Source organism: Brienomyrus brachyistius, chromosome 17, assembly GCF_023856365.1.
Source record: "Brienomyrus brachyistius isolate T26 chromosome 17, BBRACH_0.4, whole genome shotgun sequence".
In the NCBI taxonomy this organism is placed as follows: Eukaryota; Metazoa; Chordata; class Actinopteri; order Osteoglossiformes; family Mormyridae; genus Brienomyrus; species Brienomyrus brachyistius.
Window position 1 is genome coordinate 8,872,347 of NC_064549.1, and position 24,611 is coordinate 8,896,957.

The 24,611-nt window shown below is 41.6% G+C and overlaps 2 protein-coding genes across 4 annotated transcripts; one reads left to right on the plus strand and one right to left on the minus strand.

Moving 5' to 3' along the window:
- Positions 1-225: 225 nt before the first annotated feature.
- LOC125711772 (membrane frizzled-related protein) lies at positions 226-13,234 on the minus strand. 3 transcript variants are annotated; one of them, XM_048981052.1, is made up of 15 exons: positions 13,078-13,093; positions 11,516-11,592; positions 11,025-11,146; positions 10,782-10,881; positions 8,747-8,878; positions 8,197-8,337; positions 7,180-7,399; positions 6,830-6,963; positions 6,155-6,280; positions 5,386-5,462; positions 4,187-4,335; positions 3,272-3,402; positions 2,557-2,697; positions 2,029-2,156; positions 226-1,410 (listed from the first exon to the last, which is right to left on the minus strand). In XM_048981052.1, the coding sequence occupies exons 3-15, from the start codon at positions 11,076-11,078 to the stop codon at positions 1,186-1,188; spliced, it is 1,758 nt and encodes a 585-aa protein (XP_048837009.1). In that variant the 5' UTR covers positions 11,079-11,146; positions 11,516-11,592; positions 13,078-13,093; the 3' UTR covers positions 226-1,185. The 3 variants fall into 3 exon arrangements, with proteins under 3 accessions (XP_048837009.1, XP_048837008.1, XP_048837007.1); XM_048981051.1 differs by lacking the exon at positions 11,516-11,592 and having other exon boundaries at positions 12,991-13,234; XM_048981050.1 differs by lacking the exon at positions 13,078-13,093 and having other exon boundaries at positions 11,025-11,781.
- si:ch1073-280e3.1 (complement factor B) lies at positions 12,491-23,579 on the plus strand. Its single transcript, XM_048981031.1, has 18 exons — positions 12,491-12,626; positions 13,221-13,475; positions 13,903-14,088; positions 14,251-14,424; positions 15,260-15,355; positions 15,543-15,673; positions 15,887-16,025; positions 16,148-16,276; positions 16,462-16,566; positions 16,728-16,865; positions 17,384-17,472; positions 18,016-18,136; positions 19,916-20,063; positions 20,271-20,347; positions 21,658-21,749; positions 21,925-22,057; positions 22,996-23,045; positions 23,291-23,579. The coding sequence occupies exons 1-18, from the start codon at positions 12,557-12,559 to the stop codon at positions 23,450-23,452; spliced, it is 2,295 nt and encodes a 764-aa protein (XP_048836988.1). The 5' UTR covers positions 12,491-12,556; the 3' UTR covers positions 23,453-23,579.
- The last annotated feature ends 1,032 nt before the right edge of the window (positions 23,580-24,611 follow it).

The following is a 24,611-nucleotide window of genomic DNA, read 5'->3' on the forward strand; positions in this document are numbered from 1 at the left end:
TATGTATCATTTATGACGCAAAGTCATTGTTTTTACGTTGTGCTGCAGTGCAGTGGTTCTCAAATTATGCAACAATGCCACCTATTGGCATGCAAAGGTATCTGTGTTACAGGGCTGAATTTAATGGTGCTAGGGTATTACAAATGAGAACCTGCAAAATGTTACTGTCCACACCAACAAACCTCAACCACCACCCCCCCACCCCCCACATCTTTAACCATCACCCCCCTCAGTGTTACAAGTCTGAGAACTACTGCTTTAGTGCAAGAACTATGGAAAGTTTGTAATACATTCACTCAGCTGGAGCAGAATTTTCTATCACACCCAACATCAATTGTAGCAAAAACGTCTGTGAAAGAAGTGTGGCCATTATTGAGTTAACCTGAACTGTTGCTGTACATGTGACAAGTTTCCAAATGTCATAGACTTCTGTTTTCTTCACAGAGATTTTGAGATGACCCTGTGAACGTAGCACTAGCAAACAACCACATCCTTTAAGAAAGAAGCCACCACAATGAATGTGGATGAGAGAAATAGGTTGAGGCATCGGCTAACATGATGGGAAAACTGAACATTTGAAACAAGTGCTGAGATTAAAGTGTTGTGGTTAAGTTTTCGCCAACAAATAGAGAAAAATAATCCTTCCCAAGCAAACTAAAATTATTATAAGCTTGAGTCCTTTTGAACCTTCATAGAATCCTGTAGTTCTTTGTATGACACACTTGATCTTGCGTGTAATAAAGGGCTTCCATACCTACTCAAAACTAATCTCGTCAGAATGGTGATTTAGGACATTTCTATGACCTTTCAGTTTACACATTTAAGTGGTTAACATAATTCACTGGTTAACTCTCCTAGCCCTGTAACTATTGAAAATATGGCTGATATTTTTAACATTTCCTAACTGAAAAAAAATACTGGCATACTTAATGAGAAATATCTCTGATGAGCAGTGAGTCTAGTGAGACAAGAGTTTTATGATATCAGAGAGTGGGTCATGGAACAGGGGAAGGTGCTTTAGGACAGTGATTCTTAACCAGTCCACTGGCAATCCCAGATGGTCCATGTTTTTGCTCTCTCACAATTCACTGGCAGGGAGCAAAAACGTGGACCATCTGGGCCCCCCCAAGGACCAGTTTAAGAAACACTTCCTTAGGAGATGAGATCTGAGGGCCACCTCGGGAGCTAGGGTAGGGCACACTCCATCTGCTGACGGCCGTCTGGAAAGAGCAGGCAGTTAAAGGGCCAGCTGAGAGTCAGCAGCTCCAGTGCCTGGCTGCACTGCTGCTGCGTGCTGATACAAATGGAGCGGCAGGGCTGCAGTACACCACCCTGTGGGCTGCACTGGGGCACCACTACTGCGCACACTAGCCTGCGCAGGGCCTGGAAACACGGCAACTCCATCAGCACCTGCCAGGAGGAGGCACCGATCACCGGAATCCCTGTTTGTTTCATCACCTCTTTTTGTATGTGGGCATTTATGTAGGACAATGCATGCACACCTGTATTACCTTAATTACTAAAGCATTTTTTAGTATTTAAGCTGTATTATATAATATGAATTGTAACACTTTAGATACCTTCATACTGCATTATAATGCATTCATAAAGCATTATAAACATGGCTATAACTATTTATAAAAAGGCAAAAGACATTACAGCAATGCTTATTAGCACTATAAATGCTCCATGAATCACTCATTTATAGTGCACTATAGATACCTTCATAATGCATTATACTGACCATTATAATGTATTATGAAGGTATTTACGTTATAGTTGAAAGCATTCATAATGCATAATAAACATGGCTATAATGTTATAAATAGTTATGGCCGTGTTTATAATACTTGATAATACTTTTATGAATGCATTATAATGTGTTATGAAAGTATCTATAATGCATTATGATGGCTGCTTTAAGTGCTACCAGTTTTACTTTAAAAAGCTCTTAATTAGAGCTGAATTAACAGCTGGACTACTTAAGGTGTCATACTGCCCGCCCAGTGCCTCCAATGCCAGGCTCACCTTGTATTGTCGGAGCACAGCAGAAGCCTCCCGCTGGTCAGTAATGGAGAGCCAGATGTTGGGGAAGGAGGTGAAGTTGTAGCTCAGGCCACGGCACATCTCCACCTTAATTGGCTCACAAGAGGAAGCTAAGGTAGATGATAAGGACACAATGTGCTGGGTTCTTGACCTGGCCTAAGATTTAGATTTTCTAAAATTAACATAAAATGTTCTCATTAAATATATATTTTAGCGTAATTTGTTCAGTACAATTATAGTTAGCCAATTAAAGTAATATGTGTGTACATTATGTTTTAATGTGTGAGAAGACAGTTCTTCTGCAGGGTAGAACTGATCAGAAGGCTGTTGGTTCGAATCCCTTAGCAGAGTGATGCCTCTGCTAGGTCCTTGAAAAAAGCCCTTAACCCTTTAGGATTAGGACCAAATCCATATCTTCGTAGGTATTGTTCTTTCACCTTTACACCATCCTCTCCTGTGTATTACTGTAGCAGCAGGGATGGAGGTGTGAGAGCAATGCAGCGAAATTACCAAAAGGGGCGTATGTGGCATTGCGGCAGTCACGCTCGTCTGCACCGTCTGCGCAGTCGTTCCAGCCGTCGCACAACCAGTTTCGGTGCACGCACTCCCCACTGCCGCAGGTGAACCGCTCTGGGCTGCAGCTTCCTGGATCTGAGGGAGCAGATGTCAGAATGAACCCTCCACCCTGCAAGCCTTGGCCGCAATGCTCTGACAAACAGCCAAATGAGGTTTTCGTTTCTAGCTGTAAAATTCCGTTCAGACAGTTGTTCTTCATGAAAGGTATGGTTACAAAACCGCATAATAGTTTCAATTTCTAATTCACACAGTTGAAGTATTGTATAACACTTACATTAAATGCAAGGGTGTTGATTTGGGTATAGACAGTTTGGATGTACCTCTATCAAGTGGAAATACCGTGTGTTTTCGGGGGTAGGGGGGCCTAATTTGGTCCCAACTAATGTTTATTTTCAAACCAAACCTAGATTACTGTTTTCCAATCCGGTCCTCTGACAACCAAAGTCGGTCCATGTTTTTGCTCCCTTTGAGCTCCCTGCCAAACAGTCCACATGGATGGGAGCAAAAATGTGGACTATCTGTCAGTCCCTGGTGACCTGATTGGGAAATCCTGCCCTTTATTAGATTAAATCTAATTATTATGTAATTATTTAGCTGGGTGGGCTTTACAAGCATTTTCATAACAATAGCCAATGAGAGCAGAGCACACTCTCTGACAGGGCGATGGCCTGGAATGATGCGAGGAAGCCACTGTCTGCTACGCCTTCATCAGCCACGAACAGAACGGTCATCACAGGTCCCGAGGAGGTCAGCTCAGGGGGCCGGCTGGTGCCACAGAACCTGCGACAGGCAGAACACAGGCATCTTCCTCACACCTCTCTGAACCACTAGGTGGCGCCAAATACTAATCATCTGTGTGAGACACCCTGCACGTGCTCAGCCATACACAGGCAACACATAGATTCCACATGCCAGCTTTTGAACATCACATATAAGCATTTTTACATCTTGCTGTCCACCCTAAGCACACAATTCTTATGCTTTACATACCTGAATTTGAAAACAGTGACACTTCTAGGAGTCTATCTAATATCTGTCTATTAGTGATGGCCAAAACGATGCTTCATGAACCATTTGCTGTTTTTTAGATTTTGCTGTCTGTTCCAAAAATGGGTTCAAAGCATGTGCAAGAGCACCACCTAGTGGGGTCAGGAAATACAGCAGATGATTCATGAGGCCTCGTTTTTGGCCGTCACTACGGTTTATGTTTCTATTTATTGCTACTTTGTCATGCTCTGTGTTAAAATATTGATTAATAAGATTAACTTCATTAGTCCCAGGAATCAAAGAAGTTAAAGTGTCCTTGCATGTTGTTAGCATCTTTGGTTTCCTAAAAAGCGCTATAGATGCACATTAAATGTATTATTATTATTATTATTATTGTTGTTGTTGTTGTTGTTGTTGCTGTGGTTGATGTTATGAATAATAACAACAATCACAGCAGTAGCAGCAGTAATAGTATAGTATTAAATAGTATTAATTTAGAAAAAAAACAAATATTTAGGCACAATGAAAGGATTAAACAATTGTTAACAAAAAGTGCCTTGAAGAGATGGCATCGGACCTGCCCAGTACTTTGCCATCCCCTGTGTCTCCGCTGTCGTGCACTTCAACATAATCAAACTGGCACGTGTCCTGACTTTCCAGGCTAAAGTTGTGGAACTTCAGACTGATAACATGACCCTCTGCAACAGTTATCTGCCACCTGCACAGCTAATAGATGAAGAGCGAAGGAGAGATTTGTGGACAACTTTATAAAATACCAGCCAGTTGAACAGGTCTGAGTTAATAGGTGCAATGACAAGGATAACAATTAGGACAAGGTTTATTAGACAGGCATGTATTTACCAAATGGTGAGGAAATATGGTAACACTTTGCTTAAGGTTTACTTGTTTTTGGTAATTTATAAACACATTCGTATCAGACATTAATGCATTCAGAAAGCATTACAAACGTGGCTATAATCGTTTATAAAAAGGCATAACACATTACAGCCATTTTATGAAGCATTATGAATGCCTTATGAAGCTCTCATCTAGGATGCATTATAAATACCTGCGTGATGCAGTACTAAGCATCCTTAATGCTTATACTAACCATTATAATGCATTATAAAGGTATCTGTAGTGCATTATAGCTCAGAGTTTTTGGGACAGTGTATGACTCAGTGGGCTAAGCCTGTATGCCTGTAATTACAAAGCTGCCGGTTTAAACCCAGCCTCCGCACATCGGTGGGTTCTTAAGCAAAATCCTTAACCCCCCAGCTCCCTGGGCGCCGCTACGGCTATAATGCTTCATCCCTATTGATAAATATTTATAGCCATGTTTATTGTCATACCCGGCTCGTCCGCTCCTCGTGTGTGCCACGCCCCCTGATTACCCACGTGTGCTTCCCTGATCGTCTCCAGCTTTGTCCATTTACTTTGCTTGGTCCTGTCTTATTTAAGTCCTGGTCTTACCTGTTTGCCTTGTCTGTCATTGATGTTAGTTCGCGTCAGATGTTACCTGCTGTCCGTTCCCCCGATTCCCTTTTTAAAACCCCAGTTTGCCCCGTAATTCACCTGTCTGCCTGCTTCCTGTCTGCTCGCCTGCCTGTTCGCCTTACCGGCTTCCCGCGTCCCGTGACATTTATGATGCTTTATGAATCCATTATTAATTGTCCTGAATGTGTTTAGAAATGACTAAAAACATGGCCTTAATAAAGTGTTACCGGGATGGTTTATATACAAGTAGAGCTACGGGTTTGAAGGGGACTGGTTTACCTGCTGGTGTGGGTAAGGTTTGGGGTGGCTTGGACTTGACAGTGATCCCGCTGCTCCAGTCATTTGTCCTCCACAGTCTTTAAGCAAAAAAGTACAACGTTATTTGTACCCATGCCTAAACATACCCTAACCCTCACACGATGCCACTGCACACTGCACCTTATTATTTATCGATTTCCTGTCAGTCAACTGACAGTATATGTATCCACTATTGATCCTGCTGCATTATTTATCACCATTGTTTACATTAATGGACTGCATATATACACCCCTTCCCCCTTAAAATTAAAATTATCTTGAAACTCTCCCCTGTAGTTAGGGAACGGTATTTTGTGCCACTTTATACCTGTATATGGATGGCATGGCAAACAATTCTATTTGATGTTATGTGACAAAGCAATTAATTTCTTCGTGTTAATATTTTAATTATGACTGAATGTCAGTTTGCTTCGAAGGTGTTAAATATTTAAGTGTCTTCATTCTTTAAAGGAAACAGAATAATATAGGCAAAGTGTTGTGGAGCTTACTTAATTTGAGGTAGAACAACAGATGTCACACTGCTGCGTATAATCTATGGCACCAAGTCATTGTTTTTACAGTGTACAGTGTTTCAGTGCAGTGGTATTCAAAGTAAGCAATACAGCGACCTCTAGTGGTACACAGAGGTATCTCTATGAACGATAGGTTAGTCTCACAAGAGTCAGGCAGCAATTTGGAGATTTGATGTGTTTGTCTTCATAGCGAGCCTGAGAGCTTAGGTGTGCGTCACCTTTATGTTTGTATTTGCAGTTGGCCTCATCGCTCTTGTCGTGGCAGTTGGGCTTTCCATCGCAGACAGACACAGGGAATACACAGCGTCCGCCGTCACAGAGGAATTCATCGCTGAAGCATCCCTCTGAGCGTCAGCACACAGAAATACACACAGCAGTCACTCTTACAATGGTTACAGCCTTAAAAGCAACTGCAAACCACACCTATTATTAACACTTAATCTTTAAGATCACGCTTTTAAAATCACTACACTAATATTGGCGGTAATGTTTGTAAACAATCAAAGAATGTTAAAAATACCATACATTAGTCGACTAAATAAGTAACTGGAGCAGCTGAATAAAGTTCTGCGATCTCTAATAATCGGAAGTGTTTCCACAAATTTAGCCATAGCGTATGTATCGGCGGAATCATAATTTCATTCACAGCTCAGGATGACAGCATGATATTATCTTTGACCAATCAATCCACAAAAATCCCCAAACTGCCTCAACTCTCAGATGGCATTTTTCCACAGTCACCATTATCTCTATTTTTCCAAAGGACCCAAATCAGTCTATGCGATCTTAAAATTCTCCCCCAGGTTTTTCTTAAAATTAACCTCGCCCTGCCTCCTCACCCCCCTAAAATAATGTCGTCTAACACCAAGTTTATCAATCATTATAGTGCTTACTTTGGTGGGGCAAAATAGCCTGATACTGTGCGGTGAATCCACCGCCCGCAAAGCTGCTGTCTGAACGGAATGTCACCCACACTGTGCTGCTGTTCGTGTTTACTGTAGGGGGCGCCACATTGCCACAAAATCTGCTGCAAAGCGCCAGTTAAAGAGCACACAGCTGCATTAGTGTTAGACAAGCTCACCCGAAGTAATGCTTTACAGTAACGTGTTTGCCTTTAATCATGAAATAACTTAAAAGCATAATATATATATATATATATATATATATATATATATATATATATATATATATATATATATATATATATATATATATATATATATAAGCATTGGCTTAGATGAACCTGGTGATGAAGGAGGCCTCCTCTATCTCCTCTCTGAGCTCAAGCCAATCAAAGAGACAAGGGTGGGGTCCCTCCACAGCCAGGGAAGACACACGCAGCTGGATCAGGGCAGGCGGGGGCACCCGGATCACCCACAAACAGAGGGTGTCTGGGGGGTAGGGACCGGGATGGTTAGGGGAGCTGAAAGTCCCAGTGGGGTCAGTGAGGATACCCCCACACTCTGGTGGCAGCAAAAAGGAAAAGAGAAGGGGGAGGAGCTAATTAAAGTATTTTACTGAGATACAGTGCTCACAGAAAATCACGGGACGCTTGCTTAATTCTGTAAAGATGCTGCAGATTTATTGGTTTCATAACAGAAGCCCATTGGCATGCAATGTCTAACATATCTGCACATATCATCCGCACAGACAATGAAGAAAGTAATGACTTTTAGTGTAAAAATAGTATATTTGCAATTATTTGTTGAATTAAGCAAGCGTCCCAAGACTTTCTGTGAGCACTGCACATGTCTAAGTATCTTTTGTCAAGATTTTGCATAACCGGTTAGCCAGTACAGGGACATAGAAGCATGTCATCTAAACCATGTGGCTTTGGATGGGAAGCACTAGGTATAACCAAATGAAGCTTCATGAACAATTTTTTCATGCTGTATTTCTGGCCCCACTAGATGGCGCTCTTGGCTTGCTTTGGGGCGTACTTTGAGCCCTTTAATTTCAACAGAGACCACCATCTATTGGGGTCAGAAAATACAGCAAATACTTCACGTGGCTGCATTTGGTCATCACTAGAGAACTCCATCGCAAGTCACACAGACACACAATTTCAAGGCACCAAGTAACCTAACTGTGTCAACATGGGCAGAATGTTCAAATCCCACCCACGCCAAAAAGGCGGGATCTGACCCCCTACCCAGGATGTGTGAGACAACAGTGCCACCCGCTAAGGCTCCATTCCACCCATGACAAAAAAACCACGCTGTCCAAAATTACATACAAAATCACTCGTGGATAGACTTACTAGGAGAAGCAACATCTACTTCCACATGTGAAACATCTGTGAAGTATGGAGAGCTAGATCTCGTGGGTACAGATAGCAGAACTCCACTCAATGAATCTAATGGAGTCGTGAGTTCTTCTTGAGCGTGTTCATCCTTTACGTCTGCGTGATCGTAGGAGAAAAGCTGTAACCATTAAAACTGCTCTATGATGGCGTTTCCCAACCCGGTCCTTGGAGGCCTACAGACGGTCCACATTTTTGCTCCCTCCCAGCTCCCTGTAGGAGGGAGCATAAATGCGGGCTGTCTGGCAGGGAGCTGCGTGGAAGCAAAAACATGGACCGTCTGTGGGTCCCCAAGGACCGGGTAGGGAAACACCACTTTATTGAATTAAATCCAAGGAATCAACAATTGAAACAAATTAGTTAAGCCAGTTATTTAAGACAACACATAATTACATGCGGAGGTTTATTCTTAATTTACAGTAAGACTGCCCAGCACCATTATCACCATACTCACATTGATTGTTCTGCCATGTAACACTGACAAACCTACACCGGACTCTGCACTTACTTATGAGGGCGAGAACAAGGACCAGACCCACGACTGTGATTAACAGCAGGATGAACAGAGCCGCTAGAATAGCCCCGCAGCCACTGCAGTGTCTGCGCAGACGCATCACGCTGAAATTGAGCCACCCGTGCACTTTGGGTGGCATTTTGGAGTGGAATAAAATAAAAGTGGATTACAAATGTTAAGCAGTGAGCTGCATTTCATGTAACACACCAAGTACACTCAGGGGCCACTTAATTAGGTACACCTGACTAGCACTGAATAAGACACTCATTATCATACAAAAAGATGGAATTCTTCAAGGAATGATATTATTGAGAACATGATGGATTTTTGCAGCTGCATGATTTACTCTTTGGAGGAGTACAGTATGCTGCTGGTGTTGGCAAGCAGGTGTACCTAATAAAAGGCTGGAGTGTACTGCAGTAGGGGAGACTGGGGACGGTTGCAACAAGTTCCTGACCTGCAAACCATGACAGAACACCATGTGCTGGCCATTGACCCTTTGCTGACACATGACCATGATCACGTGACGGCGCCATGACGGACGGCGGAAGTAATAATTGGTGAATGTGATCACGTAGTAGACAAGCGGGAATTTCAAGTAGAGACAAGATTACGATTTGTTTTTGTGTATTTAGTTGCTACACCACTTTTACTTAAGGAATGACTACAAGTCAGGTGCAGTTGTCTGTGTAGGTGGGTCATCTTATCGGGGACCACAAAGAGCGTTACTTGAAGAAGCTGGACTTAGCAGGGTTACAGACCGATCCGTACCTACTGCCTCCGGACTTATTTGATAAGATACGATCTAAGAAAAGCAACGAGTCTGTCGGATTTCAGTCCCCACTATCTATACCATTATGTGGTGGACGGAGTATCAGCATACACAGGCGCAGATTTAAAGGCATATAAAAGTCCGGATGCATATCAGTATTTTGTAGCTGGTTGGGTGACCCTGGGCAGTGCTACGCTGGCGGCGGGGGCTACCTTATAATGGCAAAGGTTAGACATTAGCTTATTTCTTCAGTCATTTTATGTAAATAACACATATGTTTTAGTGGACACTGTCATGGCTATCCACATACCGTTGTACACTTGGTCGTGCCTATGCACATTTTCATTGATGCCTATAAACCCGGCTTTGGGTAGTGCAACCTCGTGAGTAATGCATATCACGCGTTAATGCATTTCAGAGTTGGTTACAATGTGATATTTATCCCACACACAAGTGTAAAATGATCAATTATAGTTATTTAAAAATAATTAAAATTTAATTTTAATTTAATTGAATTAAAATTTGGCCTTCAGTATAGGTTGTTATATCACTAACACAAGTACTTCGAGGGCTGCCAGTCTTTCCGTCTTGCTGTTTTCTCTCTTCATCAAAAGGTATTCGGTAAAATGCTACTTTAGGTTTATACCATTGCCTGTTGCTGCAGCCCACATAACAGCAAGAAATCACCATTGCACCACGAGGGAAAAATAACCAACAACGACAGTTCAACTGCGTGAAGGCTTGCCGTCCACAGGCGATTCCTTCACTTCTGCAGTCCATCATAGCGGACGCAATCAGGGCGAAAAGAGCGTGACGTCAGAAGCAAAGGGTCAATTCAGAGTCAGGGAAAGATGCTAACAATACTTTTTAAAAGTCAATACCACAATGATTTGAACTAGGTATCTTTTAATTAATTAAAATAAAGATGATGAAACTATAGTTTCTCTCTGGTGGAGAGAGGGCCTAACTGAGCATGTGCAGTATGAGTATCATCACTCTTGCGTTTTTCTAATTAGAGAAATAAGACTTGTTGCAACCGTCCCCAGTCCCCCCTATATATTGAGCAGTACATTTTCTTAATTCTTCATTGGAATAACAGCTGGAAATAAATCTCCAGTGTTAGTCATACACATTGTTTTACAAATCATATTTTAATTCATAAATTGCACAAGCAGGTACCATATTAAATATATATATTTATATGTGTATATTTCATTCATCAGTTAGCACTATACTATAGTACGTAATTTAGCTCACCAGCAGCTGGCCTCGACTCGGCATTAGTGAGAGTTCTGTCCCATTCCCTGCTGTCTTTTAAATGACCTTCGACTTCAAACGCAGGGTTGAGAAAAACACTCTAGATACATAAGAAACAGTTGAAATTACTGCCGAAATTATATTTACAGCAAAAAAGAAAATCACAGACCCCAGTTTTGTACAGTTTATATGTCACATATCGCAACCCATATTTCACAACTGCCAATACCGCGATGTTCTTACCTTACTGAGGTCAGATGATGATATTTCCACAGTGACGTTTGTGAGCTCCGTCATTTTCGTGGGAAGCCAGATTGTAAAATGACATCAATCTCAGGTTTATCTCGGTGGCAGTCTGTACTGCGCTGGATGGCGCGATGACAACGAACAATTACAATGTTATTGCGACGGCCGTTTATCGTAGTAATAATAACAGCACTTTGATGAAATAGAGATGTCTGTAATCGGGTTATTTCATTTTCCAGTTTTATAAACCGTTTGTTCTAAAAAATAAAAGTATACACTGGCATCACTCTAGATCCAAGAATAAAGCATAATATACTGATTTTAAAAGCGTTCTGCGCAACCAAAATTATTTGAATTTTTTTTCCGTTTATACTGGGAAAAATCTCCAACAAAGTGTGTGAAGTGTAACCTCCCAGGCCCAATTCCCCCCTCAACAAAGCCGAATCAGCTGAGAACGATGAATAGCTCAGCCGAAAGGTTATTTGTACCGTGCAAATTCTCCAGATTCCGAGCTTCGCGTTTTTCTTCGTGTCCTTTCTGTTTCCAGAAATCTCTTATATTTTACCTAAATGTTTTGTACAAAAAAAAATCCTCATAAGATATTTTGTAAAATTCATTCTATATAATTTCAGTATTTATTTATTTATTCATTTGCTTGTTTTTGTACGTTTTGTATGTATGAGTGTCTTCCACAGATGGTAAGATTTCCTTCCCTATATTCAAAAGGTTTTGGTAGTGTGATGTCTCAGCCCTGTGATAGATGGACAGCACATTCAGGTTGTGGCCTATGCATGGATGGATGGATGGAAATATTTTGCACACACATTTTAGTCAGCCAGCCATAACACAATATATGAACCATTCTTGCCAAATGGTGACCCTGCAGCTCAGGTGGAAGCCTCAAACGCTTTGTCCCTATGGTGAGCAGGTAATCCATGTCAGGGAAGACATGCTGAGCCACTTCAGCAAACTGTTTTAAAACTGAAAGGCTCTAGTGCTTGCCTGAATAACACTTCTTGTACTTTCACTGGTGTGTTTCATTGATTGATAGATTCATCCAGCTGTTTCACATTAACATTAATGACACATACGTGATTATAGGAGACTGACCAATCAGCAGACAGCAAGAACTGAGTGCTTAAGGGAAATCCAGGCCCTTTCAATTAAAATGGTAGTTGACAAATCCTGTCCTGGCCCAGAGTGTCCTGCCTGGCATGGATTATCTGGTCACCCCACGCTAGATCCACTGAAGCAATATTTCTATGCCATCGCATGCAAAATCCGCTCTTTGTAAAACTATCAAATAGAGAAATAATTTGTTCATCACAAAAAAAGAGGAAAACAGATGCAAACACATTGTCTGCAAGACATAATCGCACTAAAACACAACTACAGTCAAAGTTTGCGTTTGCTTTTGGAAGTTAATGGGTAATCTTTTGTCAAATAAAAAGATAAAGATTGTTTCACAAATTTTGTGTATTGGCAGCACAGATATAAAGATTTGGCGCTTGGTGCCCTGTTTACGAGAAATGACCTTCAGAGTGAGCGCTGCGGGTCTGCTGTGTGCAGCCGCCCTGCTAATCCACAGCGGGGGCGAAAGTAAGCTTTTATAGATTTACTTTTTTAACAAAAATTTATGTAGACCTTCAGTTTTAAATATGTTCTATCATGAATGCCGAATCAACTTTGCTTACACCTGTAATGAAATAATAATAATTTGTAGAGTTTTAATTTGTTTAAATTAACCTATAATAAGGCAAAAATATCGTAAGTTGAAAATGCATTTTAATATAATACACTTAACCTAACAAACATCACAGCCTAACCTACGTTAAACATGCTTAGAACACTTAGAACACACCTACAATTGGGCAAAATCATTAACACAAAGCCTATGTTATACTACAGTGTTGAATATCTCATGTATTTTATTAAATTATTTAGTGAAAGTAAAAACATTTACCTATCATAAAGTCAAAATATCCTAACACGGATCATCAAAACAGTCGAGAGTAAAATTTGTAGCAACTGTTAAATTTGAGATCCTTACTTTACTGGCACTGAATTCTTGCTGACCTTGTACTTTGACTTAGAATGCGAAAACTATCCAATTACCCCATGGGAATGTGAAATTTAAAGAAGTCTCGTACCCCTATGCAAGGTACATTACTCTAACCACTCTCTGCTCTTCAGCACAGGCACAAGAAGGTGAAGAATATGAATATTTTGATTATGCGGAACAGTCAAAGAACTGTTCGGTGTCAGAGTCCATCACAGGAGGCTGGGTGTCCTACTCACTAGAGGGAGCCACAGGAAGTGTGCTGACCTACCACTGCAATGAGGGGTTCTATCCTTTCCCAGTGAGTGACAGAGAATGTGCTGAAGATGGGGAATGGTCCACCATGAGGTTAGCGAATGGGAGGGCGGTGTCCCAGGCATCATGTAAAGGTAAGGATTCCTGTGATGGGCTTCGACAGCAAAGCCTATCACAGACAGGTGGTGAAGTTTCTAATACTTCTTTTCAATTATAGCAGTGTTTCCCAATCCAGTCCTTGGGGACCCACAGACAGTACATGTTTTTGCTCCCTCCCAGCTCCCAGGAGCAAAAATGTGGACTGTCTGACAGGGAGCTTGGAGGAAGCAAAAACATGGACTGGCTGTGGGTCCCTGAGGACCGGATTGGGAAAGACTGAATTATATAGTTAAAATATTCTGGCTGTTACCATTTCCTATATCTCTGTTTTGTTTTAACTATTCTAAGTCATATTTTGTAGATATTTTTTGGCTCTTACTGTGACCTTTTTACCTCAAAGGTACTAAGGTAATAAATATCTTGTCATGCACATATTGAGAGCTGTGCTTTCTTCATTATCAGAGGTTCAGTGTCCCGCTCAACTACAGTTGGATAATGGTCAGTTCTGGCCTCGGAAGGCGTGGTTTAGTCCAGGAGAGACGCAGGAGTTCTTGTGCAATAACGAGTACACTTTGTATGGGTCAGCTCTGAGAAACTGCACTGCCTTGGGGCAGTGGACCGGTATTCTTCCCATCTGTGATGATCAAAGTAAGAGAACTTCTCTACCATGTAACTCCTAACACATCTATGGCCGTAGCCCATATAAACCCGGCCCTAAAAATACCACACGTCACTGCTGAGTGGATCTTCACACTTGAATTATCAGAATGCACTTGCATACTCACGTCCAAACCTCCGTCGTTCATCCAGTGGACGACTGCGCAAACCCAGGCACCCCCCCGGGAGCTCTTCGTTTTGGACACCGCTTCCGAGTTGGAGAGATAGTCCGGTACCGTTGTCAAGCGGGCCTGGACCTTTTGGGTTCAGATGAGCGGATCTGTCTGGACTCACTGGAGTGGAGTGGCTCAGAGACTCGCTGCATGGGTAAGGGGCACTGCTTTGTTTCACAAACACCTCTGTGTGAGCACAATATGCTCATGGTAAGCAGTAGGAATGCTGCGTAACAGCATGGTACATTTCAGAGTAAGTTAAAAGATCCTGTAGGCGTGCCTGTAAGGAATATAATGCAGAGCTTCTCTAATACAGTGGTCCTCAAACTTCTCAATCTTCTTGTCTGGAAACCCCTTAAAAACTGGTGGAGGGGGATCCCTGAGTATAAAATTTGTCGGTGGATTGGGGGGTGGGTATTTTGTCAATGAAAAAAGATTAAAAGTTAATTCAAATAAACAAATATGTATCCTAATTCATAACACTTTACTCGAAGGGGCATAAATACTTAGTAGTAACTCAGTTACTACCAAAGTACAAATCATGAACAAACATAATAGCTACTTGAGCTAAAAGATTCATCATGATTCATTAATGGTGAACAAACATGACATCAGTATTTCTCTTGTGTTATTTATTACTCGTTCCTTAGTACCGTCAGTAGTTCAAGGTTTACAGAATTAACATGGTATTAAATATAGTTACTACTTGGGATAAATGATGTCACAATTCATTAATGATAAGCAAACATTAAGACAGTATGTGACTGAGATTTAGTTTGTGGTTAATACATAAATAATAGCATAATACTACATTATTTGTGGCCCCTTAAGTAAAGTGTTATCTACAAATTTGTATCCATTTTAGAGTAATTAAATGCCGATGGAAAATAGTGTTTTGTTTTCTGAAGGATATTCCTGTACTGAGGATGAAAAAAGCAAAAAAAGTTAATGTAAAAATCATTGTTTCTCCCTTGTACCTGCCCTGCCAGCTCCATTTGCCTTCGATTCCCCGGAATCAGTGGCCCAAGCAATGTCCGGCTCCTTCTCTGGCATCGTGACGGATTCCCCCAAGGTCAAAAAGACAGGTAATGCCTGCAAGTACAGTCGCACGCATATGTGGCATACAGTAAATACACCAGAACACGCATCAGCTTGTACGCTCTAGTTGCGAACGTACGCCAACTATGTCATGCATTCTCATAATAACAAAATGGCTTTGTGTGTGTGTGTGTGTGTGTGTGCGCGCGCCTGTGTGCCCCCTGGAATGGACAGTCTCTTATAGCAGAACTATCCGGGTGGCCGAGGACAGCCTAAACATTTACATCTTGCTTGACACCTCTGGCAGCATCACCAAAGAAACCTTTGAGCATGCCAGGAAAGCTGCCATCAGACTTATACAAAAGGTAGGTGGGTGAACTGCAGGGTAGCAATTCAAAGCCAGTATATTCTTAACATTTGCCAACCTGCAATACAATTGATGCAATTGTATCTTTTCTTGGTCAGCGTCCACTTTATTTTTACTGCCTGAAATATATTTGGAAAATTCACTGGTTATGTTTTGGTTCGTTTTTCCTGTTAAAGTTACACAGGTGGTTGATTGTGTATTTATCTTGCAGCTTGACAGCTACGAGATTGAAATGAGGTTTCATGTCGTGTCATTTGCCAGTGAAGCCAAAGACATAATATCCATAACTATCCCTTATGCAATCTCCGCGGATCAAGTTGTGAGACGCCTAAATGAATTTGACCATAAAGGTATATTGGCGGCATAGGTTGGTCAATCGCTTTCAGTTAAGAGGCATAGATTCTCTGTCGTTCTTAAATTTATAATGTTGCTTCTTTATCTTAACCTAAAAAGAGAGACCTGTCGCTTTCAGCTCATGGGAAAAAGACGGGCACCAATCTTTATGCTGCCCTGTACAACGTCTACGAGAAAATGACCATTCTCAAGAACAACAGACCGAAATTCAACGAGACTCAGAACGTCATCCTAATCATAACAGATGGTAAACATGAGTCAGCCGCAATATAGGATTTGAGAATCTGACCATATTTGTTCTGGATAAACCTTGATGACATTAGTCTGAAGTTATAAAAGTTATTAAAGAGCTGCACGGACTCTGAGGGCAGACCAAAGTCCAGCCTCTGTCGCTTCTATCCTCACCAACTTTCTTCTTTTTCCCTTCTGTAGGTCTCATCAACACAGGCAAGAGCCCAGAAGAGGTCCTTCAAAAGATTCGAATATTGCTGGGCGTCAATAAGAACAGCATGGATCATTCGGCCGAGAACTTCCTTGGTCAGTAACAACAGAGTTCAATAGCAGAGGCTGAACAGATTGATCATTTATTGCAGCTCAGCCTCTCTGCACTTTTTGGACACATCGATTCATAATGTTACACATGGGCCTAGATTGTCTTACGCGGTTAAGATATCTTTACCTCCACTCACATTTCACAGACATCTATGTGTTTGGAGTGGGGAGCAAAGTCAACAAAAAGCAACTAAATAAAATTGCATCCAAGAAGAGTAATGAGAAGCATCTGTTCTTTCTGAATGACAGTAAAGACTTGGAGAAGGCATTCGACAGCATGATTAGTGAGTTTCCCTCCTTGTCTAAGTCATAAAATAAACATTTTATGTTGATTGGAAAGTGTAACCATGATGATGCATGAATGTCTTAGAATGAACCATCATACTGATAACAAAGGAAAAAAATGCTTTTTACATGCTTGTTTAATTGGTAATTGGCACAAATTGTATAGTTTAGTAATGCTTAATTCATGCATCACATCATTCTTAGTTAACACAAGCGGTATCATGATTTTTTGTTGCTCACCATCATCAGTTAAGAAAAGTTCATTCACAGTTACATTAATTGATAAGCCACCAAAATTAGCTGGATTTCCTTAACCGATGACCCAGTGAATCACGTAAAACCCCAGTGACTTCACCGTTAGTTCATGGTAACAGGAATTTATGATATATCTTGTATTAATAAATGTGTTAAATTATCATTGGTTAAGCATTACTTAACGATATCATGTGTTCCCTTGTACAGTCTGACCATCTAATTAGTTTATTCAGACCCTGAATGTGTGTCTCCCCTCGAACAGGTGATTCTGGGGCGACCATGTGTGGTGTGGCACACGAGAGCACATCAAAGAAAGAGGATTACACAAGGCCCTGGCATGTGAATATAATGGTAAATGGGCGTGTAGAAATTGCATATCTGCATTCATGGAGCGACTAAATAAAAAGAATGTGAACAGCTCTTTAATATAATTAATATAATTAATGCAATATATTATATCCAGCGGGGAGCTGGGAGGGAGTAGAAATGTGGGCTGTCTGTGGGACCCCAAGGACCAGGTTGGGAAACGCTGGGTTAGAAGATGGAAGGATGGATTATTCTATCATGTACATCTCCAGACTGGGGGGCGGGGGTGTTAAAATCCTGTTCTTTCTCACAGTCCAGATAGGGGAATTGGTGTCTCTAAATTATCCATCCTGAATGCACCCTGCAATGGGCCAGTATCCTGTCCAAATGTGTTCCCTTGTCTTGTGCTACACTTCCCTTGCCCCCCCCCAAGCATTTCTTTGATTGACAGTGGATGGATGGATATATTGCATACATATGTCAATATTAACCTGTCATAGTTGGTTTTCCAGTCCAGGGTCAAGGTGAAATATATGAATATGTTTCATATAGTAAATGTTACATTTATTTCTGTATCTTCCTACTTAGACTAAGGAGAAGGCGGATAACTGCAAGGGCTCTATACTGACTGAGAACTGGATCCTGACTGCAGCTCACTGCTTTACTCAAAAGCACGTGGACCACCCAGAAAGCGTGGATGTCGAACACGGTCTGAGCACCAAACACTCAAACCCCTCGTAGCCCCATGTGACTTACGAATGGTTATGCAGGGCGTAGCCAAATATTGTACAAACACATGCATTACTCAGTAGCACTGCAGGAAAGACGTTTTTAATGAAGTCCCACAACATTATTCCACATATCCTTAAAACCATCACATTCAGGTGTAAAAGGCAGTCCAAATAAAGTTTTGCATAATGCAACGAGGCGGTGTTGAATATAATTCAATGAATAAATAATTATAATATTATTAAGTGTAAAAGTAAAACATGTTTATCTAAAATGTTAGAGAAGCCCTGCACTTTGAATTTACTATAATGAATTTTAATTATCTTTTAAACTGTAAGGAGCAATTGTTGTAGAACACAGAAACATTAATTCCTATGTATCAAGTGAAGAGGGATTATTTGTAAATGCTGTGAAACTGGCCACTTTGTTAGGTTTGCTAACCTGTTAAATGCAAACATCCTGCACCTCCAGACAGCGAATGGTGTGGCTGCAGCTTCATATATGCAGCATGCAGAGTCAAGTGTTTCAGTCATTGTTCAGCCTGGCATTTAAATTGGCTAAAACATGCGATCTGAACTATTTTAAACATGGTTTGATTGTCGATGGCTGTTCTAGTATCTCTAAAACATCCTCTTGGGATTTTCACATACGACCGTGTCTGGAGTTCAGAGAATGTGAACAGTAACACATCACTTGGTGGGACATGAATAATGTAGCAGTACACACTTACTTAATGCATTAATTAACCAGTAACTGTTTGTTCTGCAAACAGTTCTGCTCCCGTGTTCATTCATCATTGATCACTCATGACAGTTCATGTATTTCATGGGAAAACCTTTATTAGTTCATGATTTGTTCTTGAGTAATAAATCAGTTAATTAAATATTGCCCCCTCAAGTGGCCTCACCATTATTAACTAATTACTTAACTGTTAACTAATACAATGTCTGAATGGAATAGATTAACTGTCATGACTAATTAATAATGAACAAGCATAGGATCAGTACATAACACTTAGTTACTTGTTAAGTAAGCATGTATAGTAGGGTTAGGGTTAGCTAACTGAGGCTAGGGTTAGGGCTCGAAAAAGTATCCAGAGATAAACATGTGTTTTTATGACAGTTCTACTGCCCTGTAGGGTAGTTAACCACAGTTTAGGATGCTTTAATAGCATATTCCCTACTTTCCAACAGCCTATTGATTCACCCTAAAGCCCCAAATTAGGGTTAGGATTAGCAATTACAGTACTACTACGTTATTCATGTCCCCTCAAGTAAAGTGTGACCTCATGCAGTCCTACCTGCTCAATCACATGAGAGAGGTCAGATGCGAATGGACAGACTTGTTAACGGGAAATTCATTATTATTATTATTTGCTCTATCCTTTTATATTATTTTTATTTTGTATTCCTACTTGTATTTTTTATATTCTTTACTCTTTTAAACTCTCTCTTGCTGGCTGTCTGGAGCTGCGTTAACACGCAAATTTCCCCACTGTGGGATCAATAAAGTCCTATCTTATCTTATCTTATCTTATCTGACCTTATCTTATCTTATCTTATCTTATCTTAAAGGCACGAGCACAAAACTAACAGTTCATCAGTTTTTAACAACTAATAACAAGTCATCTGTTCTTGAACTGGTTCAGGAGAAAAAGTGGCCACTAAGTAAATATTTGAAACCATAATGCATTTTTGGCATTGATACCTAGTCGTGTAAAACCTGAATGTAATGCAAATTTCTGCGTGATATCTTTCAGGGAATGGAACGACGAAAGCAGCATCTGTGATTCTCCACCAGCAATACAATGTGCGTGGCCTCAGGCACAAGGGCGTGAAAGAGTTTTATGACTATGACATCGCACTTGTTAAGGTGGCTCAGCGTATTAAGCTCTCTGAAAAAGCAAGGTGAGTTAACCTCTGTCTCTGTGACGTGTGCCACCTCTGAAGCAGAGGGTTTTGCTCTGAAGAGTGTCTGTGTTTTTCTGGAACCTGCAGGATGGTAATGACGTCACGTCCGTGACTGATGCTAAATGATGCTCATGGTGGTGCAGTGTATACTGGACGTGCAGTTTGCCACAGCTTTTGACAGCTGCATACTGTGTCGTCTTACAGGCCTATCTGTCTTCCCTGTACGAAGCCATCAAGCCGTGCGTTAAAAATGAGTCCCAATGTTACATGTGAAGAGCATGGTAAGGAACTGGACATTATGAAAAGTATATCTTTCACAATATCTGCAACTGACATTAAGAAACAGACACTATCAAGCGTTACTTCAATTCAATTCAATTGAACATTATATTGTCAACACAACATTACATTGTCTCAAAGCACTTTACATTGTTCCTGCGTAAGGCCCCCCCAGTGAACAAAACCAGAGGTAACAGTGGCAAGGAAAAACTTGGGAGGAAGCCAACTCGAGCCCATCCTCCAGGGGGCGGCAGAGGAAGTCAAATGAACAAAATGTCTAATATGTATTATATGGCCATTAGAAAATATGTTTTAGTAGTCAGTGCTGGTCGACCCTTAGAGGCCCTGTGAAATTTAAAGAATTTAGTAAATACTAGCTAAACTAGAGGGTGATACAGTTGCTGGCTAGTGTCCCTCTAAAGATGGGGGTGTGAATCCTACCTGTGTGGAGTTTGCATATGTAGTCAGGCTCCTTAATGTGAATATATTGTCCATAGCATATGTGTGTACTTGCCCAGCGATGGGCTGGAATCCCATCCAGGTTGTACTCCAGCCTTATTTGTTTTTCCACGCTAACGTGAATATCCAGCTTCGCCAAACTGCGAACGACATAGCGGAACGATTCAAATGCCCAAAAGACATAAACAAACTTGTTTTGCTGTGATAGTTGGTGCTCAGAAAAATCAAGCCTCCTGGGGACGTATATACACTACGATGATGGTTTTCAACAGGGCTGTTCAAATCACGACCCTCAAGGTCCGAGCCGTGCTGATTTTCCAGCCATCCTTTACCAGTGAACCAGGTGTGAAGCCTCTGGCCAATCAGAATCAGTCATTATTAAACTAGCTACCCGGGAGAACTGAAAACAAGGCCGGGATTTGGAATCGAGGTCCACATCTGAAGAGCCCTGGTTTACAGAGAATAGCGTGATAAAAAAAAGTCAGGGGGAATTCTACGTCTGAAAAAGCCGTGTGAGTTATAGCGGTCAAAGGCGAATTCACAGACTAATTAAAGCTAAAATCCAGAAGCACAAAGCTCAGTTCAGCAGCGAGGAGCAGAAACGTATCTCAGAATCCACAAATTATCTACCACTGAAGAGCTTCTGTAGTCCAGCTAGGAGTATAAGGTGTCCATTGAGTGCATATCTGTTCATGTTAAGGATTTGATTGTATTATCATTATGTCTAGAATTTTACATTGCGAGATAAAATGCTATCATAGTTTCATCGATTTCCTGTTACAAGGATACAATGTTGCCTGAATAATTATTTGTTCTGGTTGTTGTTCTTTGTTCATTCTTGTTGTGCTTGCAGAAAAAGCCCTGCTCACTCTGGAAGAGATACCAGCCTTCTTTCTGACCAGGAAAATTCAACGCAAACAGGCGATCATCCACTTTGGGAGCCAGGTGAGGGTCCAGACATGTTTTAACCCCCCCCCTGTCTTTTGGGTCTGTTACGTCAAATGGTGCACAATATAATGTGTGGTAGCCTCAATGGAACCTGCCACAGATAACAAACAAAAAAGGCGGCAGTGTCAGCCAATGGGATCCCTGAATGCTGTAGCTTGTCTTTCATTGCCAGAGGCCGGACTGCATAAAGCACGCAGCTGTCACCTTTTCACCAAACAACACAGCATCCTTGGAAGACATTGTGACAGACAGGTTCCTATGTACTGGTGGCTCAAAGCAATACGAGGACAGCATCACCTGCAAAGGTAACTGATAAAGGATGTTCACCAGCAGCTTTATCATGCTGCATTGTTTTATTAAAGTCAAACAATGAAACACTAAAACAATGGTTTAATGTAAAACAATGGTTATTATGTAAGGGGGTGCTGTACTACCTACAAAAGGAAATACAGCTCTGGAAAAAACCGAGAGACCACAGCAACATTTTCCGTTTCACTTATTTCTCTATTTATGGGTGTGTCTGTGAATAATATTTCATATTTTTTGCTTCTCCGTTTCTCATTAATGAAGGGCTTCTTCCTTGCTTTATGGGACTTTAGTCCTGCTTCTAGCAGCCTGATACAAACTGTCCTATCAGTGCACGTCACACCTGCACTTAACGTTTCCCATTCCTTTTGTGAGTCACTTGATGTCATCCCCCGATTTATGAGTAACGGTCATCTCTGGCATTAGGAAGTCACTTCTGCCCTCTACCTGGCTGGTTCCTGGTCGTTCCCAGTGTCTCCTGCTTCACCTTATTCTTGTGCACTGCTGTCTTAGAAATTTTGAAACTGGAAGCATCTTACTGCTCAGTGTAGCCTTCAGCCAGCAAAACCAAAATTAAACTAGGATTTAAAAATGCAGACTTGTTTAAAAATATAGAGTGGTCTCTTAATTGTTTCTAGAGCTGTATATAAATATGCATTATATGGGCATTAGAAAATGTATTTATATTTATATTATATATATAGAAAATATACAGTGCTTGTTGAAGCCCATGTAGACCCCTGTGTAAGATTCATGGCTGGAGGGGTGGGTTAATGTAGGGATATTTGTTGTTGGGATTTCATTTGGAAAAGTGACATTACACCGGCAGTTTGCTAAGCTGTCATTAGGGTCCCCTCAGAGGATGGCTGTCTATGTCTATGTTAGCAGTACAGTTAATAATGATCATTATGCGATACTAATGTTTGGTTTTTTAAAGGAGATTCAGGTGGATCTCTATTCCTTCGCAAGAGGCAACGTTATTTTCAAGTGAGGCATTTTCGTTGCATTAAGAGGCGTTGTGAATCACTCAATATAAGCATTTCAGTGCTCTTTACTTAAATTAGATTGCTGAAATGTCAATAATAATAATAATAATAAACCAATGCTTAAAAGAATCACATGTATGAAAATTATGCTTCGACATAAAACTATGATGTTTATCGAAATGCCATTCAATACTCCAACAGCAATGCGCATGTTTTCATCAGAATGTTTTTCTTTGGACCCTGCAGGTGGCAGTGGTGAGCTGGGGTACAAAGAACATATGCAAGGGAGATCGGGGCAGCAGCCCACCTGACGACGCCCGTGACTTCCACATCAATGTTTTCTCAGTGATACCTTGGCTGCAAGAACATCTTGGCCAGGAGCTTGAATTTCTGCCAACAAGGAAATGAAGGAAAACACAAGAAAAAATTCTACATGAGGATCATTTTTTTTTTTACTCAAATATGCATAATTCTACATGTGATTTTGCTCTGTTTATGATTTCTATCTTTAAATAAATATAACTTAATAACGATATCACGTGATGCATTTTGGCAAGCTCGTACAATATAGCAGAAAGGGGAAACCATCAGTATTTATTCATTAGTGCATGCATAACAGAATAATGATACTTTATTGATCCTCTGTGGGGAAATTACCTTTCCACCTATCCCATCTTACTCCCCATGAGACACATATACAAGTGACGGCAAGCTTGGGGAGGTCACAGCACAGGGTCAGCTAGTGTTCGGCACCCATGAAATAATTGGGGGTTAAGGGCCTCGTTCAGAGGCCTAGTGGTATCATCAGATTACAGACCACGGGATTCAACCCAACAACCTTCTGATCACAGCACTCAACCCACATAGCCCCCCCTAAGCAATGTATCTGTATCTGCTTTTACAGTAATAAGCAAGTCTTAGAACCGCCCCCCCCTCCAATATTACGTTATAATATATATAATGGGGGGGGGGGCGAAACTGGGGTCGGCACAGGACCTGGAGTAAAAAAGCAAGAAACATCAATGAAACACGGGGAACAGCAGGGACACACAGAACAGGAACAAGAAAAACCACGCAGACAGGAACAGGGACACCAAGGGCAGGAACCACGGAAGGACAAAGGCAGGGGCCACATCGACGAAAGGAGGAGCAAAGGGACCAGGAGGCAACAACGGCAGGACAGAGGGACAGGGAGCAAACACAGTGGGCAAGGAAGCAAAGGGCGGAGGGAAACAGGAAGCCGGAGGGAACCCCGGCAGGCAGAAGGTGAGAGCCGCAGGCGACCGTGAGGCTGGAGCAGGAGGGACCCTCTGCGACCGTGTGGAAGTAGCCGGAGGGGACGAGGAGGGAAAGGAAGCCGCGGCAGGCGAAGGCGCAGCCGCCCAGCAAGGCATTGGAGGCGGAGGGACCCGACCCTGCCGCAGGTGTGCTCTTCCTCTCCGGGAGACTGAGAGACAGGGACCTGGCCGGGATCTGCCGTGATGAGGTGCCGGTTGGGGTGACCTACCGGAGGGGTTCAGTGGGGCAGAAGCAGGAAGTGAGGAATCAGGAGCAGGGCCCGGGGGGT

What these genes read in the sequence shown, in the direction of transcription:
- LOC125711772 (XM_048981051.1), bottom strand. Translation starts at nt 11,078, where the DNA reads ATGACGGAGCTCACAAACGTCACTGTGGAAATATCATCATCTGACCTC. An exon ending in CATCATCTGACCTCAGTAAG is followed by an intron (nt 10,882 to 11,024) that starts GTAAGAACATCG and finishes TTATGTATCTAG; the next exon opens with AGTGTTTTTCTCAACCCTGC. An exon ending in GATGGCAAAGTACTGGGCAG is followed by an intron (nt 3,403 to 4,186) that starts GTCCGATGCCAT and finishes TGCCTGTCGCAG; the next exon opens with GTTCTGTGGCACCAGCCGGC.
- si:ch1073-280e3.1 (XM_048981031.1), top strand. Translation starts at nt 12,557, where the DNA reads ATGACCTTCAGAGTGAGCGCTGCGGGTCTGCTGTGTGCAGCCGCCCTG. An exon ending in CATCCTAATCATAACAGATG is followed by an intron (nt 16,277 to 16,461) that starts GTAAACATGAGT and finishes TCCCTTCTGTAG; the next exon opens with GTCTCATCAACACAGGCAAG. An exon ending in TTCGGCCGAGAACTTCCTTG is followed by an intron (nt 16,567 to 16,727) that starts GTCAGTAACAAC and finishes CACATTTCACAG; the next exon opens with ACATCTATGTGTTTGGAGTG.